The 21227-nt window shown below is 29.4% G+C and overlaps 4 protein-coding genes and 2 pseudogenes across 4 annotated transcripts; all 6 read left to right on the forward strand.

Moving 5' to 3' along the window:
- Positions 1-366: 366 nt before the first annotated feature.
- LOC145968763 (odorant receptor 9a-like) lies at positions 367-3143 on the forward strand. The gene is made up of 6 exons (XM_083094519.1): positions 367-759; positions 1270-1618; positions 1883-2119; positions 2363-2476; positions 2713-2868; positions 2971-3143. The coding sequence occupies exons 1-6, from the start codon at positions 503-505 to the stop codon at positions 3019-3021; spliced, it is 1164 nt and encodes a 387-aa protein (XP_082950645.1). The 5' UTR covers positions 367-502; the 3' UTR covers positions 3022-3143.
- A 728-nt stretch (positions 3144-3871) lies between these two features.
- Positions 3872-6544, forward strand: LOC145968077 (odorant receptor 47a-like). The gene is made up of 6 exons (XM_083093317.1): positions 3872-4217; positions 4663-5008; positions 5299-5523; positions 5777-5890; positions 6029-6184; positions 6325-6544. Exons 1-6 carry the CDS (start codon positions 3937-3939, stop codon positions 6373-6375), a joined length of 1173 nt encoding a protein of 390 aa, XP_082949443.1. The 5' UTR covers positions 3872-3936; the 3' UTR covers positions 6376-6544.
- A 976-nt stretch (positions 6545-7520) lies between these two features.
- Positions 7521-8935, forward strand: LOC145969114 (uncharacterized; annotated as a pseudogene).
- A 1616-nt stretch (positions 8936-10551) lies between these two features.
- LOC145968078 (uncharacterized) lies at positions 10552-13004 on the forward strand (annotated as a pseudogene).
- Positions 13005-13708: 704 nt separating this feature from the next.
- LOC145968079 (odorant receptor 4-like) lies at positions 13709-16465 on the forward strand. Its single transcript, XM_083093319.1, has 6 exons — positions 13709-14071; positions 14486-14831; positions 15007-15237; positions 15409-15522; positions 15698-15853; positions 16175-16465. The coding sequence occupies exons 1-6, from the start codon at positions 13815-13817 to the stop codon at positions 16223-16225; spliced, it is 1155 nt and encodes a 384-aa protein (XP_082949445.1). The 5' UTR covers positions 13709-13814; the 3' UTR covers positions 16226-16465.
- Positions 16466-18270: 1805 nt separating this feature from the next.
- Positions 18271-20843, forward strand: LOC145968080 (odorant receptor 13a-like). Its single transcript, XM_083093320.1, has 6 exons — positions 18271-18527; positions 18873-19215; positions 19658-19882; positions 20087-20200; positions 20332-20487; positions 20793-20843. The coding sequence occupies exons 1-6, from the start codon at positions 18271-18273 to the stop codon at positions 20841-20843; spliced, it is 1146 nt and encodes a 381-aa protein (XP_082949446.1).
- The last annotated feature ends 384 nt before the right edge of the window (positions 20844-21227 follow it).

Raw genomic sequence — 21227 nt, forward strand, 5'->3', positions numbered from 1 at the left:
CGTTCTCTCCGGCACTTTATTTTTTACTTCGATACTTCACTAAAGAGTCGTGAACACGACTGCGCATTGGACACTCATCGCCGTTTCTACCACCTCAATCATTGCATATTTAAAGTAGACAATTCGCGGTTATATTTCGAGTGGTCGAGAAAGGAAAAAATGACTACCTATGACCCCTCTTCCCTTTTTGCATCAAACCACAATGCTAGAAACCACAATGTATTCGCGATATATGCGCACGCAATATGATAAAAATAATTAATGAGAAATTTCCATTGCATGTATGTGTGTGATCAATTGCTAATGGCTAAACTTGCTCGAAGATCTCGCAGAATTTTCAATTCTCCTCGCACAGATATTCTGCGACACACGTAAAACTGTCATCGGAAACGTACACTTGAGTAAAAAGTACTTTTCTTTTATATCTTCGAGAATTTTTATTCCGTTATATATACATCGATGGACTCACTTATATGTAGAGAGCAGATAGAAGTAAAAAAAGATGGCTCCGAAGAATACGTTTAATCGCACATTGAAGTTTATGCTTATTTTTTGTGGTGTTTGGCCAGGCATATCGTGCATAATGCTCTACAGAACATGTTGGATCATTACAGTGACATTTATTCTATTCTGTCACTATCGTTATTTTCTCACGCATGTGTATTCTGCCGAACTTTTGGACTTGATGGACTGCATGTCTAGTTTCTTTGCATATTCCAAAGTGATTATTAAGTTTGCTGTGTTTTGGTTCAATCAGCAGTAAGTAACGAGATATAATGAAACAATATTCTGCAAAAAAACAAATAATCGATTAATGCACTTATATCGATAACATCAACAACCAGAAATTTTCTAACTAAAAAGCTATAATTTTTTTAGAAAATTTAGTTCTGGAATAATTTTTTCTTTTTTTAGTAAAAGACTATAAAACTTCAAAATTATACTCTTTTATTTCATGATTATAAGAAACGATACGTTTCTTATAATCATACTTATGTAATTTGATTGACTTTAGATAAATCTTTCCTGTAAAACAATTTTGTTCGAAAAAATATAGTTGTATAATATTTTTTATCAATATAGTTATATAATATTCTTTATTGAGCTTTGCGTTCCCACCAATAAGATTAATTATATTCGACGAGTAAAAATATTATTTAAGAAACTGACTTATAATATCCAGAAATGACAAATCTTAAACAAATTTCCAAAACGCAAAAATTATAATTGCCTTGGCAATACATGATCGACGAGTATAATCACCCACAGAAAATTCGTCGAAATCTTAGAGATGATAAGGGAAGATTGGAATGATTGCATTGACGGTGACGTCATCAGTATGCGCGAGACAACACGCAAAGCGAAAATATCGGATCGTATCACAAATGCGATCGTTACACTTCATACGATGACAATTGTGGCGTATTGCATCGGTATTATCCTGGCCGATGCCGATGTCACCGATCATACGACAGAACTACCCTTGCTCAACAAATTAGAAATACCCTTCGATATAAACACGCAACGCATGTACAGATTCGTATTAATCATAGAATTTTTGCTTATGCTTTTTTACGGTTGGGCGGCTGGCATAACAAACTCTATATTATTGACTTTGGTAAGTTAAATATACAAAATCGATCTATAGTTGAAGCTATACATATTATATAAATTAATATAATAATGTATTCACACAGTGCGACGTATAAATCAATTTCATTGAATGTGTTCTAAAACCATGACAGATACAAAAATTTAAATGGAAAATCTGATTTGCGAGATTTGTTATTTATTTTGATAGTATTATTTTGCACACTTTTTTTATTTCGTTATACGAATATCAACCATTTGGGAATGTTGATCAACGAGATTTTATTTTCAGATTCTACATACGGCCGGTCAAATCGACATTATACGTTGCTGGCTGATGCAACTTGTACCCCGCAAAGAGGAATACAAACATGTATCATATCATATTATTACAAGTAAAATTATTCAAAAACATCAAAAAATCATTAGTTTCTCAAAACACATCGAAAGCCTTTATACATACATCGCGTTGCTACAGTTTGTCTCAAATACGATAATGATTTGCTCAATAGCCTTCGTTATCGTAACAGTGAGTAAGATAATTGTATATAAAATTATTATTCTTTCTATTATTAATTCTTTAAATAATTATGTATATAATATATGATATTATTAAATATGAATTAATTGCTTTTCGTATATTTAATTAATAATAATTTTATATTTTTATGCATACATTCTGTTCATATACTTTTTATTACATGTCTTATGTATAAGGTGTCAAAAATTTCACATAATTTGTTTTAATTATTTTTCCGCATAATATTCACAGGCTATCGGTAGTCCTAATGCATTAGAACAGATATTAAAATCCCTCTTATTTTATATCATAACGAATCTCGAAGCATTTATATTCTGCTTCGCTGGAGAGTATCTAAGCAGCAAGGTTAATTACAAGCTATTTATGACAATGATGAAGAATCAAAATAGATGATTGTGTTTTGAACTATACAACAAATTATATTATTAAAAAATTATTATAGACATTAGAAATATTGTAATGAATAATATTGATAATAATAATAATGAATAATAAAATATTAAAAATATTATAATATTAATACAATAATATTTATAAATTTCTAAGAATTTTTTCATTAATATTTTCTTTGTTTTTATTAGAGCAAGGAAATCGGCATTGCGGCGTACAATTCTGCTTGGTACGATTTGAAATCTAAAGATAGTCGTATTTTGTTATTTATTATGTTAAGATCGCAGAAGCAGTTGACGCTTACAGTAGGAAAAATGATGGATCTCTCTTTAGAATCTTTCACAAGCGTAAGAATTATGCATACATTTTCATTCTAAAAGTTTATACATTTATTACAATAACAATTATAGATGCATTGATTTCTAATACAAAAGACAAAATTGTTTCAGATCATGAATGCCTCAGGATCATACTTATCGGTTCTGTTGACGATGCAATAATCATCAGATTGTTTGTTGTTGATTTTTAAGCAATAGTTAAAGTATATCGCGATTTATTAGTATTATTAATTAAAATAAAAACATATCGTGTAATACAAGATATTTTTCCAAATACAGATGTAAAGTTGTTACAAAATCTGTTATCTTTTAATTGAATCAGCAACATACTGTTAAGTAACGTCATAAATAATTTTCAAAATATTCAAAGCATGTTTGATTACATTTACAATTAATTTTCAAAGTGATTGAAGAAATATTGTATATTTTTGATCTAATTAATCTATGAATTGATCATTATATTTGCGAAAATCGGCAAACTAATTACATTAAAATTAATTAACATATTTTATTCTTTTTTCCATAATTATCGTTGATTTATATGAATATTTAGGAAATTGTTCTACACACTTTCATATATAAATTCCTATATTTATACATATATGTATCGTAGTGTCGCAACAGCTGTTTATACACCTTCTTCTCTTTGAATACAGTTCTGTTCATCCCCTATATTAAAAAAACTTTTCTGAACGATCGCGGACACGCCTAAACGTCAGGTGTACATGACCCCACGAATCATTGCATATTTAAAATAGATGATTCACAGTTGTATTTTCAGTGGTTAAAAGAAAGAAAAAAAATGATTATCTATCTTCCATTTTCATGCAAAAGTCACGATGTATTTGCGATGTGCACGCAATATCATGAAAATAATTAATGAGAAACTTCGATTGGTCAGTTGTACCACGCTACACGATCTACTTAATAATATTTCAGAATTTTCCAGTCTTACGAAGGTGTTCTATAATATATCTCAAAGAACGTAGTTGATCAGAGCATATTTCTTTTTATTTTTCCAAGTGCATATTTCTTTTTCTTCTTCTTTATCTATTGTATATTCTAATAGATCATAAAATGAGTAAAAACGAACAAGATATTATGATTCCACAGAATATCCTTAATCGCAAAGTGAAATTTATATTCACTTTGTGCGGCATCTGGCCAGGCATATCATGCGTTCTGTTCTATAGAATGTTTTGGATCATTACAATGACAATTGCTATATCTTATTTACTCTCTTACTTACTGACGCATTTATATACCGCTGAACTTATGGACTTGATCGACTGTCTATGTCTCATGCTGGCGCATATCAAAGTGATCTCTAAGTGTTTTATATTTTGGTTAAACCAAAAGTAAGTAATATGATGTAATGCATATATAATATATAAAAAATTTCTGCGAATATATTGCACATTATATTCCACTGATAATATCCCAACGTAAAATATTGCAATCGCAAAACCGTAATTTTTCAAGAGATTTATCTATACAATATGATCTGCTTTCTGAAATCGTACTTTAAAATTATATTTAAATTAATATATGAAATAAAATTTTATTTTATGTTTATAATCTCAATTTCAAATGGAATATTTAGACAAAATAAAAAACAGTTTAACTAAAAAATGTGCAGTTATAATATATTTCATGAATACATTATTATCAATAATCAATTATCAGCATTATTTACGATTAAAAAGATATTAACAATTAATCTATAATACATTGAAAAATGACAAATTTCTAACTCTCAAAAATCTAAATTAATTTATGATCGACGAATACAAACATTTTCAGGACATTGATCGAAATTCTGGCGTTAATGGCGGAAGATTTGGACGATTGTACTGATAACGATATTAGCATGCGTGAAACATCGAAGAAAGCGAAATTATCGGATCGTCTCGTAAATGCAATCTTTATTTTACACACAACGACGGTTTCTGCATATTGCATCGGAATTTTTCTGAGCGATATGGATATCACCGACCAGATGATAGAATTACCTTTCATAGGCAAATTAAAAGTTCCTTTTCACATAAATACGCAACGCGTGTACAAATTAACGATAGTCGCACAATCCTTGCATATGATTCTATGCGGTTGGGTGGCCGGTATAACAAACGTTCTGCTATTGACTTTGGTAAGTTACGATAATGTGCGAATCGATATACTCGCGAGGTGTTACGCATGATTCGAATGATAATCGTGAGATTAATCGACGCTGCGATTAATCATTGTATGTGTTTTGCAATCTCAACGTTATAGATACAAAAAAATTGAAACCAGATATTTACATTATCAATTTTTTATTATTTCGATATACTTCAATAATGTCATTTCTCACACTTTTCTGTATCTTTTTTTTTAACAGCAAACATTTGCATACATACGTGAAGACAATGTCCTATATAATCCCCACCTCAATTTCAGACCTTACATGCAGCTAGTCAAATCAATATTCTGCGTTACTGGATAACGCAGTTGACATCCTGCGACAGCAAATTAATCGTCATCACAATAAAAAAAATTATTCAGAAGCATCAAAAAATCGTCACTTTTTCAGAAAATATCGAGTGTCTTTATACATATATCGCATTAGTGCAATTTGTGTCAAACACAGTAATGATTTGTTCGCTTGGCTTTCTTATTGTAACAGTGAGTAATATTATTGAATATAGAATTACTGTAATTGTACTCGATTAATTGCGAGATTTAAAATATAATTAATTTTCTTTTAAATTTTCTCCATTGTGTTTCAAAAAAATTAAATATTATTCAATTTATTTAAATATTAAATTTAAATATTATATTCTCGCAAATTTCATTAATATTTATTGCATAACGTGCAATATACTGTATAGTTCGTATTCGATAACTCTTTGCACGTCATTTTTGCACAATATTATAGGCAATCGGCAGTCCCAATGCGATAGAGCAAATAATGAAATCTCTTTTATTTTACACCATAACAAATCTGGAAGCATTTATATTCTGCTTTGCTGGAGAATATATGAGTAATAAGGTTAGTTGTTATAATATTTATAATGATAATAAAGTATTGATAATTTAGAAAATATTTTTGCTTTATTATATAAAATAAATAAAAAAATATAAATTATATTAATAAAACAAAATTTTTTAAATTATTATCTTATCATAGAGCAAAGAAATTGGTGCTGCGGCATATAATTCTACATGGTACGATTTGAAATCAAAAGACAGCCGTATTTTACTATTTGTTATATTGAGATCGCAAAAGCAACTGACGCTTACAGCTGGAAAGATGATGGATCTCTCCTTGGAATCTTTTAAAAATGTAACGTTTATGTGTAGACAATTTTACCTCGATATTTTATGATATTTTACGATTTTACCTCGATAAAAAATAATATTTCTAATATAATATCATAATTATAGATTTATTGATTTTTAATACAGAAAGCAAAATTATTTCAGATCATGAGTGCTTCAGGGTCATATTTATCAATGTTGTTGGCGATGCAATAAATGTCAATTCGTTCAATAATATATTGACTTTTCCGTAAATTATTGGTTAAAATTTACATCATAATATATGCATATTTTTGCAAATACATATACATACACACACAAGTGTGAGGTCAATCTAAAACATTTTCTCTGGAATTGTATAATAATGTGGATTTCCGATGAATAGTATAAAGAGTAGTATAAAAAATATTCTTATAAGAGTCATAGATTTTTTTTTGAATTAATAACAGAATTTTACTAACTATACTTTTCGTCTACTATACTAAATCTACTAAGTCTACTGTACTCCTTTTCTCTTGCAATTAAATTTTGCCGTTTTTCTTTAAAATTTTTTCGCTTTTTTTCAGTTTATAAAATTCTCGGAAGATTGCATAGAGCAAATTAGTCTATAATATCATTGTATTACGATTTATATTTTTTCCATAAAAAAATACATTTGCATATATATCTAACAGTAAAATAGAAGCCGATTAAACACTTCATTGCGGATGCACACATATTAATATTATTTTAATACAGACATTTTCGCATGCATATGTAGAAAAAAAACATAACATTATTAAGTTAATAACATCTATATTATATATATGTATGTATTTTTTTTAATACAAAAAATTATCAGTATATGTATATATATTTACATTATTGTTCTTTTATTGAAGGAAGATTTTTACGGAAAAATCTAGTCTCAATAAAGAAAACTCGAAGATATTTTCTCGTGTAGGAAAGAATATACATTTCCCTCTGCACGAATCACGTTATTAGTATTTAATATGCGCGCTTCACATGTATTATGAGATACATTATGAGCACTTGGAATGGGGGGAGCAAAGAATATTTCTTATTCTTTTTTTTCTTTGAATTATAAGGGAACACGACAGTTGTATCAGAGACCTACACGCATGATAATAATATTTCATGAGCAGCTTTCATTGGTCGATTGATCGAGGATGTAACTGTTTGACAACCTTCGGAACCGCTCAGTTTTCACGCAGATATCTAATGATATACATGTGCTGTCATCGAGTGACAGTACATTCGCAACAACAGTAGCTTTCTTCTATTCGTTTGAAAGTGCTCTGATTCTGTTACACGTTGCTTAATACGCCTAGAATACAAGCGAATACAGAGATAAATATAAAATGACTCGTAAAAATACGTAGCATAATGGTGTTCATGTTATCTTTGTGCAGTATTTGGCTAGGCAAATCGATCATTTTAATTAGCAGAGTTTTGGATTGTTACACTAACACTTATCGAATTTTGTCATTACTTTTATTTTTCAACGCATTTGAATTCCCAGAATCTTTTCAATTTGATGGATTGCTTGAGCAGTTTTTTGGCGCATGTCAATGTAATCACTAAACTCGTTGCATTCTGGATAAATCAGCGGTAAGTAAAGCACACAGATGATGTTTGTAGATAATTCGTAAAGATTATTAATTAAAAATAATAATCACATATTTGTTGACAAATTTAATTATATTATAAAAAGTAATTATATAAATACAAAACAAATCAAAATCACAATCAAGAAAGTTGGATAAATTATCTTTCTTTGCAATTCTTTTACCGATTGTTGACCATTCTTTGCTATTTCGTTTTGAGGAAAAAAAATAATAGAAAACTGCGAAAATATACATGATAAAATTTGTTCAAGAGTAAGCGGCGCCAACGCTATTCTCTATCAGTCAGAGGTGTCGATATATTTCTAAAGATACAGTTTCTATTTGGCTCTGGCAGCATGATCGAGCAATCAAATCATCCACAGAAAATTCGTACAAACTTTGGCGTTAATCACGGACAACTGGGATGATTGCGCTAACAGTGACATTGACGTGCGTGTGACAATACATAAGGGAAAATTATCGAATCGTATCACTAATGCAATACTCATTCTTTATACGATGACTATCATCACGTATTGTTTTGGAGTCATCATGGCCGGTGCCAATGTTCTGTCCACAGATGTCCACAGATCAAACAATTGCCTTTCGTCAACAAATTGAAAGTTCCTTTCAGAATTAATACACAGCGCATGTATAAGCTTGTATTAACAGCAGAATTCGTGCACTTGGTCCTCTGTAATTGGACAGCCGGTATTATAAATGCCATACTTTTGATTTTGGTAAGTTGCAACTTATCAAAACTTATGTGCATAATGATAAAAAACAGCATGTAATAATAATGATAAATAGTTAAACTTTTTTTAAAGTGCAATGTAGAATAAAATATATCCAAATTATAATCTAACAAAAAACATAATTTGGTAAACTGATAATATATCTATCTTGTCAAGTTCATATACAATATAATTGCGCGATTATGATATATATATATATATATATATATATATATATATATATAACAATAATATATGCAAATAATATGCATACATTATCGTTATTACAAATCTATTCAATTATTTCAGACAATTGGCATTCCTGATGCTGCGAAACAGATTACAAAATGTAGTTTATTTTTTTCTATTACAAATCTCGAAGCAGGTGTATTTTGCTACGCTGAATATCTAGGCAATAAGGTTTCTATGAAATAATTATTATAATAATAAAATGAGCATTGAATATTATATTAGATAATTTTATGTATTTTGTATAAAAAGAAAATATAAAACAAAAAAAATAATATTAGAAATATATCTATTATTTTCACTTTTGCAGGATACAATCATTGGATTTGCAATATAATTGTTCATGGTACAATTTGAGACCTAAAGATATTCGTGTATTGTTATTTATAATATTAAGATCGCAGAAACAATTAATACTCACAGCTGGCAAGATGATAGATCTCTCCTTTGCATCCTTTGCAAGCATAAGATTACATAGATCAATAACCTTTATCGATGGCTCTATGGCTCACGTTTGTTTATATATGCAAAACGAAATTATCTATATATATTTGCCGTACTTGATTTATTAATACTACTTTCTATATGCACGCTCTTTGTGTTAATATTTTACCTATAAAATTTTAATATATAATTAATGTTTAATAATTATTGTAGATAATGTTTCAGGATCTTACTTGTCAATGTTATTGGCGATGCACTGAACATCAAATTCACCTAGAGGTTCTTAGTTGTGAAACACATATACAGAATAATATGTAAATATATGATCACACTAGTTACATATGCCAATACATATGTATAACACGTACTTATTTTTCTTCCCTAAGAAAAAAAGATATACTTCACAAAATAACGTATAAAACTATAGCGAATTAAACCGTAATACGAAACATACCATCAAATTCTACAATTTCTTATGGAAAAAAAAATCGTGAATTTTTTCTCAAGTCGAATTAGCGATAAGAGAACGTTACATATACATATACATATAAGAAGATATATACATAGGTAAGAGATATTGTACGACTTGCTTTTCCATTCTTTTTCTTCGTTCTCTATTTCAAAATGTTTTCAAAGCTCACTGAACGCGACTTACAATCGAATATACGTATCCTTCATATCTCTATCTGCATGAATCATTGCATATACACATATGGATACATTCGTTCCCTTCTATTTATTAAAATTTTCAAAATTTACGACAAAAGTATTCTGTGTAATTTACACGCAGTGGTGAATGGTAATTTATTTTCCACATTGTGCAAATTAACACGTGTAATATGAAGCACAGAATCAATGATATATGTATATTACTAACGCATTGGCACAACCGCTCTTATTTTTTACATAACATTATTGTTCTTTTATCGATGCGCAATTTTTACGGAAGGATCCAGTCATGATGGAAAAGAATTAGAGATACTTTCTCGTGCGAGAAATAATATACAATTTCCCTTTGTACAATTCATTACATATTTAACATATATTTCACGTGCATATTACAGAATATATTGTAGCACACCCTGAGTGGACAAAAAATATCTCTTACTTATTTCTTTTTTTCTCAAAGTTGTAAGGGAACACAACAGTTGTATCAGAGACCCCTGCACGCATGATAAAAATATTTCATGAGCAGTTCCCATTGATTGATTGACTGAGGGAACACCTGTTTGATGGCCTTTTAGGGCCAGTCTTCACACAGATATCCAATGATGTACACTGTGCTGTCATCGTAAAATAATTCGCGGCGACAGCGTAGTTTCCTTCCATTTTCTCAAGAGTATTGTAACTTTGTTATATATTTCCTTAAGGCGCTTGGAATACAAGCGAGTGCAGAGAGAAATATAAGATTATGACTCGTAAAAGTACGATTAATCACATAGTAATGCTTCTGCTACCTTTGTACGGTATCTGGCCAGGCAGATCGATGATTTTAATTATCAGAGTGTTTTGGGTCGTTACGATAGCATTCATCGAATTTTGTCATTATCTTTATTTTTCAACGCACTTGAATATCCAGAATTTTTTCAACTTGGTGGATTGCTTGTGTAGCTTTTTGGCACACGCCAAAGTGCTCATTAAACTCGTTGCGTTTTGGGTAAATCAGCGGTAAGTAAAACGAATACGTTACGTGACGTTTTATAAACAATTCGTAAAAATTAATAATTATAAATAATTTTTATTGCTATCCCTTTGTTGTCGGAATTCATTATACTATGAAATAATTATATCAAATCAAAATCAAATCAAAATCACATTTACAAAAGTTGGATAAACTATCTTTCTTTGTAAATATTCTTTTACATAATCTTTTATACTGCTATTTCGCTTTGAAAAAGAAAACGATAGAAAAGTACAGAAATATGCATGATAAAATTTTGTTCAAGAGAAAACGGCGTCAACGCTATTCTCTATCAATCAGAGGCAACATTTCTAGAGATACAACTATCTACGGTTTTTATTTGACTCCGGCAACATGATCGAGGAACCAAATCATCCACAGAAAACTCGTGGAAACTTTGACGTTAATCATGGACGACTGGAGCGATTGTGCTAAGAGTGACATTGGCATGCAGGTGACGATGCATAAGGCAAAATTATCGGATCGTATCACTAACGCAATACTTATTCTTCATACGATGTCTATTGTCGTTTATTGTCTTGGAGTCATCATGGCTGATGCCGATGTTACCGATCAAACGATTGAATTGCCTTTCGTCAACAAGTTGAAACTCCCTTTCAACATTAACATCCAGAATACATATAGATTTATATTAATCGCGGAATTCGTGCACATGATCTTTTGTAACTGGTTATTAGGTATTGTAAATGCCATACTTTTAACTTTGGTAAGTTGCAACCGTGAATAGCTACGAAAAATAATATATAATTAAAATTTTTTAAAACATAATAAGAATAATATATTCAAATTTTTTATATACTAATATAAACACAATTCGGAAAGTAATAATATATTTGTTTTTACGTATTTGTACGTATTTATAATGTAATTGCGTGAATATAATTCGCAAAACAAATTATATTCAAACCTAATTATTTTCATACATGATTAAAAAGATGTTTTGCAGATAAAGATTAATCGATATTAAAATTCGTGAATCTTCATTTTCAGGTTTTACATATGGGAGGTTAAATGGAGATTCTACAAAGCTGGTTATCACAGCTTGTACCAAAAAAGATTGGAAATAAGGAAGAATCGATTGTCACCTCGACAAATAAAATTATTCGAAAGCATAACAGAATTATACAATTTTCAGAAAATATTGAGATTTTATATACATACATCGCGCTGTTGCTATTTGCATCAAATACAATATTAATGTGTTCGATAGCTTTTCTCATCGTAACCGTGAATATATTAATCGAATAATACATACAAACAAAAAATTTTTTATTTCTCATAAAAATTGTTTTTCGGCTTTTTAAATGCAAATGATATGCAATGATATTTAAATTATGCAAATAATATGCACACATTATTATTACATTACTATTACACATTATTATCTTCCTAATTATTTCAGGCTATTGGCACTCCTGATGCTACAGAACAGATTTTAAAATCTATTTTATTTTTCTGAACTACAAATCTCGAAGCCTTTATATTTTGCTACGCTGGAGAATATCTAAGCAATAAGGTTTCTGTGAGATAATTATTTTAATAAAACGAACAATTAACATTCGATAATTTTATATATTTTTTGTTTATAATGTAAGATAAAAAATATAATGTTAGAAATATATATCTATTATTTTCACTTTTGAAGAGCAGAGCCATCGAATTTGCAACATATAATTGCCCATGGTACAATTTGAAACCTAAAGATATTCGTATATATGTTATTTGTAATATTAAGATCGCAAAAAGAATTGACACTCACAGCTGGCAAGATAATGGATCTCTCCTTAAAATCTTTTTCAAGCGTAAGATTTTATGCGGAATCAATAATTTTTGTGCCAACAATTCTATAGCTCATATTTATTTATATAATTAAATGATTATATATTATTATTAAATGAAATTGTTTATATCAAATTTTAATGTACTTAATTTTTTACAATATTTTATATATGTGCTTCTTTGCTAAAATATTCTATCTATAAAAATATTAATTTTTAATACAATTATCTTCTAATATTATTATAGATCATGAATGCTTCAGGATCCTACCTGTCAGTAATGTTGGCGATGTAATGAACATCGTATTCACCTCAGGAGTTTATAATCAATAGTCGTGAAGCACATATACAGAGTGATATGTAAATATGTGTTCACCAGTTACGTTATCACATATACGTAATATGTTGCACTTATTTTTTCAAATATATATTTTCTCTGAAAGAAAGAAGATAATACACAATAACATGTAAAACTATAGCGAATTAAACAGTTGTAATACAAATCCATCTCAATTCCCACAGTTTCTTCCAAAGAGAAAAATCATGCATCTTTTTTTAAATCGAATTAGCAATATAAGAACATATTACATATGCACAGAAGGATACATAAATAAGAGATTGCATGACTTGCTTTTCCATTTTTTTTCTTCGCTCTCAAAGCTTCAAAATGTTTTAAAATATTCGCCTCTGAGTGCAACTTGTAATCGAATATATCCATTGTATTTCTGTGGCTGAATCATTACGTATTTAAAGCAAGCAATTTGCAGATATCGAGGAAAAGCGAAATAACTCTCTCCCTCCTCTCTACCACATACATGTGATACACACATCTGTTCCTTTACATTTATTAAAATTTTCAAAACTTACGATAAATATACTCTATGTGGGAGGGTCTGCATGCAATGATAAAAATATTTAATGAAGAGCTTCACTGGTCGACACAGTCCATATACGATCGTATAATGATCTCTCGGGATCATTCAGTCTTTACGCAGCAATTCTGTGATACATATCTCTCAATTTGTCGTTAAGATATACGTTTGGTAGAAGTATATTTTCTTTATTTTACTATAGCATTTGTTGCATTTATATACTTCTTATGCATTCGTTCGTATAAAAAGAGAGGAATTAGAAAATAATTATGATTCGCAATAGTTCGATTAATCGCACGATAGAAGTTTTGTTTACTTTGTTCGGAATATGGCCAGGTACTTCGTGCATTCTACTTTGCAGAATATTTTGGATCATTTCGATAATAATTGTTCAATTCTATCATTACCAATATCTTCTAATACATTTCTATTCCGACGACCTTTTCAATTTAATGGACTGTTTAAGTAGCTTTCTAGCATATACAAAAGTGATGACCAAGTTTATTGCATTTTGGTTGAATCAGCGGTAAGTACGATCGATGTATAAATATCTTTTACAATATTAATCTTTTATATATTAAGTTATATTTAAATATGATGTTTGTTCGCAATTATCAGAATCTACAATTTATTTGTTGATTCAATTAATTGCATTATTTCATCTATTAAATTACATGTTGGAATATACAATTATATTTAATAATTTTACAATATATACATACCACATGTTGTTGCTTAATTTTACAAAAGAAAAATTAGAAGAATTAAGAAAAGCTAAAATTACAAAAATATTAAAATTTTAATATTTTCGATGTTGAAATATTTTATAATTTTATAATTTTAATATTTGTAAGAGTTGCTCCATAATATTTGGAGCTCTTTGAGGACTGAAATGATTTTTTGTAATCGATATAATTGATAAATGCAATCATTTACACAGAGAATTCATCAAGACATTGGCAATGATGACGAAAGACTGGCACGATTGCGTCAACAGTGAGATTGGCATGCAAGAGACAATATGTAAAGCGAAATTGTGTGAGCGTATCACTAACGCAATGCTCCTCTTGCACACGTTAAGCGTCGTTGCGTATGGCACACGAATCATCCTGGCCAATGTCGATATCACCGATCGCACGTCCCAGCCACCCTACATCCATAAAATGGAACTCCCCTTCGATGTAAACACGCAAAGAGTATATAAAATGGTCGTAATTGCGCAATTCGTGTATGTTATCATGTGCAGCTGGGCTGCCGGTGCTGTAAATGCTTTGCTCTTAACTTTGGTGCGTTACATTAACATTATATTGCAAACGATATATATAATTCTCATGATAGCAAGTAAATCTTTTGAGGATTCTTTTACGCCTCGTACTACATAATTTCTGTTTAATGCTCGAATATAGAGCGTTCGCGAATTGTAATGATTTTAGAATACATACAGAGATTTCTTATTTACAGGTCTTACATATAGGTGGGCAAATGAATATATTGTATAGCTGGTTGATGGATTTCACATCAAATGAGAGCGTACAAAAACGCACTATATTCACTATAAATCAAATCATCGAAAAGCATCAAAGAATCATTAACTTCTCGGAGAAAGTCGAGAATCTATACACGTATATCGCGCTATTACAGTTCGCATCGAACACGATAATGATTTGCTCCCTGGCATTTCTCATCGTAAGCGTGAGTAAAGAATTGAAATTAAAATACTATTCAGAAAATTGCTGTTATTTTTGCTGTAATTATTAATTTAATTGATTTCGTTACATTTTACAACATAGACGAAATATCAATTATTTACAATTTTATGCAAGCAAACTAAAAATTCTCTTGCGTATCATGTTAATATTACAGGCGATTGGTACGCCCGACGCGACAGAAAAGATAATAAGATCTCTCTTATTTTACGCTATAACGAATCTCGAAGCCTTTATATTCTGCTTTGCTGGAGAATATCTGAATAACAAGGTTAGCGATTATAAAGGTGATATTTATAACAACAATGAAGTATTAATAATGGATATTATTAGACTAATTATATTAATAAAAAACAGTGTAAAAATATATTATTAAAAATGTGATATAGTATGATAGTATACATAACAAAATAGGTTAGTAAAAATATTTTCATTACTTTTGATAGAGTAAAGCGATCGGAATCGCAGCATACAATTCCGCATGGTACAATTTAAAGCCTCAAGAGACTCGTATTTTATTATTTATAATATTAAGATCGCAAAAGCAACTGACGCTTACTGTTGGAAAGTTGACGAATCTCTCTTTAGAATATTTTGCAAGTGTAAGAATGCATATGGCATGAGATAATTTTGCACAAGAATTGCATATAATGTGCATGAAATATTTTTCTAGAATGTATTTACGTAACTTTATTTTTTTATGATATATATTTTTTTATATAGTTAATTATATGTAATATCAGTAAGCACTTTTTAAATACTGTTTTCTTAATAATTATATATTCTTTATAATTATATATATATATATATATATATATATATGTATATATAATTATAAATTTTTATATACATTTTTTTATAAACATTTATAACTAAAAATATATTTATATTCTTTTATAATACAAAAAATAATATTGTTATAGATCATGAATGCTTCGGGATCATATTTATCGGTAATGTTGGCAATGCAATAAAAAGATCATATCCAATTCATCGTACTTGTAATAAAGCACGATGAAATGTAAAACGTTAAGTAGAAAAATATGTAACACGAAATACACAAGCTATTTTTCTCAATATATTCACTAAAGTAAAAATAATAATTTAAATAACATGGTATGAAAGTAATTTAAGAGCAAGTAGGCATTCTAAATTATATAATCCCAAATTTAAATATAATGTACACCTAGTTAAAATTAGATAAAAAAAGCAAAGTCGAAAAGAGATTAATATTTATCGAATAAATATCTCTCCAATATTGATACTTTATTAAATCATGTCCTACAATATGTTGCGCAATACTTTAGCTTCATTTTATAATAAACAGCTTGTCTTTGCTTTTATCAATCTCCAATATCCAGTTATTGATTTCTTGCTAAATATTGCTATAACATAGAAATGAATATTACAAAAAAAATATTATATAATTCGAATATTACATGCAAAAACGTGCACACACATGTTTGTAATTTAATTTTAAATTCTTTCCTCGAAGTTTCTTCATCCATTAGATTTCAAAACTTTTCCGAAATGTGATTCACCATTGGACATACATCGTCTTGCCTACATCCTGCATAAATCATTGCATATTTAAGGCAAGAGCAATTCGCGAACACGACACCGACAAACGAAAAGGAAAGGAAAATATATTTCATTTTTTTTTCCATTCAATTATCGAAATAGAGAAAAACAACGACAGATGCGTTTGTAGTACGCACGCGATGCGATAAAAATATTTAATAAGCAACTTCTACTGGTCGCTCACTCATGGATGCATTCATTTACTGACCACTCACAATCTGCCAGTCTTTACGCGAATATTTCGTGATACTACATCGCGCTATCATTTGACAAATATATTTAGACGAAATAATATTTCTCTTTTTCTTTTCCGACATAATATTTCTCTTTTTCTTTTCCGTGTATTTTTTCTAGTGCATTCATATATATTTGATATACTCGTTTGTAGACATATACTTGACATATACATGGACGAGAGCAACAAAATTATGACGCGTAAAAGCACTATTAATCGTACGACAAAATTTGTGCTCACTTTGTTTGGTATCTGGCCAAATATATCATACGTTATGTTCTGTAGAATATTTTGGAGCATCACAATACTAATCGTTCTATTTTGCCATCATCTATATTTCTTGACATATTATCATTCATGGATTTGTCGGTGTTATTGGCGATGCAATAAATACAATATTCATCTCGCCAATTTTGATAGATTTTATATATATATATATATATATATATATATATATATATATATATAAATCTAATATGTAAATCATTAGAAATAATTAGAAATGCAAGTGCATATACATAGTAACACAGCATATCCCAAATGTACACTCCAAAAAAGTGCAAGCCAAAAAAATTTTAATTAGTAATAAGATAATTTACATATACCTATAACATACATCTTTGGAAAAGATTACTACGATATGATGCATAATTTTCGATTTTCACGAATTCTCGGATGGCTCTTCCTTTCTTCTCAACGCGACTCTTGAAAAGACTACTTCGTTTTTCTTCAGATCATTGCGCATGATTTTCAATGAACTATAAGCTGTTGATCTCCATACTGCGAGGTTGTACATTTTTAATAGAAATTGTGTACGGTACGGGGAAGAACGGCCCCTCGATTTCTTTTCCATCCGCAAAATAGGCAATCGCGCTTACAATATGCGCTGCAAATTCACTGTACGATAAAAATATTTAATGAGCAGCTGCTACGATCGTCCGTCCAGGGATGCATTCGTTTGCTGACTTCTCACCAGTCTTCACGCAAATATTACGTGATATTACGTCAAACTATCATTCGGCAAATATTTAGACGAAATAATATTTCTCTTTTTCTTTCCACGTGTTTTTGTCTAGTGTAGTTATATATATATACCTTGGTGTATATATATATACACCAACTGTATACTCTATACACAAACGCTACATATATACTTAATGTATACGGGCGAGAGCGACGAAAAAATATAATAATAATAATAATATGACGCGTAAAAACACAATTAATCGTATGACAAAATTTGTGCTCATTTTGTTCGGTATCTGGCCAGATATATCGTACGTTATATTCTCCAGAATATTTTGGACCGTCACAATAGTAATCGTTCTATTTTGCCATTATCCATATTTGTTGACACATCACCATTCTGACGATGTGTTCGATTTGATGGACTGTTTCAGTAACTTCTTAGGATTTCTTAAATTAATGATCAAGATCATTTTCTTTTGGTTGAATCAGCGGTGAGTTTAATTCGATATAGAGTTAATAAAATAGACGATATGAAAAAGTATATTATAATAAGTATATTATTTTGTGTCTAACAATAATTTCGTTATTTTATTTTAAAAATTGGTTTGTGTTTTATTGAAATGTAAATTATCTCATTGAATTATGCATAAGTAAATTTATAACGTTCATTAAATTTAAAAAAAAAGTTATATATTCCACGTATTGCAACATTTTTCATATGCTCTCTTTCTTTCTTACATTTATTGATGCGCTCAATTTTGAGACAAAGTAAATAACAAAGATTTTTAAGTGTACGATGATCATTAAATTTGCAATGTATGTGCAATCATACATAGAATATTCCACGAAATTTTGACGATGATGACGGAAGATTGGAACGATTGCGCTAAAAATGATATCGAGATGCATGAGGCAGTAAATAAAGCAAAGACATCGAATCGTATTACCAACGTGATCATGATTATTCACACAGTTGCTGTACTGTTATATGGTGACCTTATTCTGGCCAAAGTCGATGTTACCGATCGTACGATCAATCTACCCCACATTTATAAAATAGAAGTTCCTTTCAGCATAAACACGCAACACACGTATAAAGTCGTATTAATCGTAGAATTAATACATCTCCTCGTGTGTAGTTGGGGCATGGGTACACTAAATGCTTTACTGCTAACCTTGGTGAGTTACACACAAAAATATGCAATTAATAAACGCATACATACATATTTTCACATTATAATAATTATAATGAAAATAAAAAGAAATGTAGAGAATAAAGAAAACCAGTAGAGATACCTTATAATTAATATACAGACATTGAAAGTATCGCTTCTGTGCGTATAAAAAAAATTATTACTAATAGTAAGGCTCTATCAATATGAATATTCTCGTTCCGCCATTTTTCTCCCAACTAGCATGAAAGGTTAGGTATGTTTCCATATATGTCAATACGCATTGATTGTACATACATACGCCTTTCGATCTATGTATGTACAATCAATGGCGGAACGAGAATACCTACTTTTCTAGTGCTCTACTAATAGTTGTTATATTATTTTTTTCAACTCGTTATTTGAATACGAGTCTTCATTTTATGTGCGATAATCCTTTTTCTTTGTAGATCTTACACGTAGGTGGCCAAATAAATATTCTGCGTTACTGGTTAGCGGAATTGATATCTAAAGAGAATAAATCTATCGCCATTATGATGAAAAGAATTATTCGGAAACATCAGAAAATCATTTACTTCACGAAAAACATTGAAAGTCTATATACATTCATTGCGTTCATACAATTTGTATCAAACACGGTGATGATTTGCTTAATAGGATTTTTAATTATAACAGTGAGTAAAATAAAACGGATATTATAAGATTAAATATTATAAGCAGAAATAATTATTTATTCTACAAAATTAATTGTCACATGAATCGCGTTCGACATTGTGTTTGCAACGTTGTTTACCTTATCTTTCATATATATTTTATTGCACCGACAGAAACATCTACTTGTACAGTCTTTTATCGTATGACATATTTCGATATTATAGGCACTCGGTGATCCTAACGCGACAAAAAAGATAGTGAAAGCCATTTCATACTACAGCGTGACAAATATGGAAGCATTCATATTTTGCTATGCTGGAGAATATTTAATTAACAAGGTTGACAATAATTATAATGATCTTAATAAGTGATTTTGATTGTCATATGAATATTACGATAAAATTCGAAAAATCTGTAATATATATACGTAAGATATATATGTAAGATCTCTATAATATATTTTTATTAGAGCAAAGCAATAGGATTAGCTGCATATAATATTTCATGGTACGAATTGGAGCCTGAATACAATCGTATTCTTTTATTCATAATATTAAGAGCACAGAAACAATTGACACTTACAGTTGGGAAAATGACAGATCTCTCGTTACAATGCTTCGCAAGCGTAAGATTCACATATTATCAACAAGATCAAAATCGTTGCATGTAATCGCTGCATTATATATATATACCATTTATGATAATATTTATCGCAATATATATATATATTTTTTTTAAATTTACATTTACATATTTGTTTTATCCTTCATTATATAATGTGTGTATGTATGTGTATTTAAGATACTTTCTCACAACAATATATCTTAGTTCTTTAAATATATTGTCTTATATATATATATATGGATATATTAATGGTGATATATAAAATTCATAAATATATTAAATTCTTTGATGCACATTTTGTTATAGATCATGAATTCTGCAGGATCATATTTGTCGGTGCTATTGGCGATGCAATAAATACCACATCCATCTTGCCAATTTTCAAGGCTTTATATGCTTTATATAAATCCAATATGTAAATTATTAGAAATAATTAGAAATAGTGCATATGCATAGTACCACACCACATCGAATATATACTTCAAGAAAGTGTAAGTCAAAAAAATTTTAATTAATAATAAGATAATATACGTAATATTACATCTATAATACACACCTCCGGAAAAGACTATCACGATATAATACGAATCCTTGGCTAGTTCTCCCTTCCTTCTAGACATGACTCTTGAAAAAACTACTTCGTTTTCTTTCAAATCATTGCGCATGATTTTCGATGAACTATAAGTTGTCGATCGCTATCTTGCGAGGTCGTACATTTTTAATAGAAATTGTATACGATGC

The sequence above is a fragment of the Camponotus vicinus genome, unplaced genomic scaffold, assembly GCF_025532165.1.
Source record: "Camponotus vicinus isolate PSW18456_S1 unplaced genomic scaffold, iyCamVici1.0 SCAF_3, whole genome shotgun sequence".
In the NCBI taxonomy this organism is placed as follows: Eukaryota; Metazoa; Arthropoda; class Insecta; order Hymenoptera; family Formicidae; genus Camponotus; species Camponotus vicinus.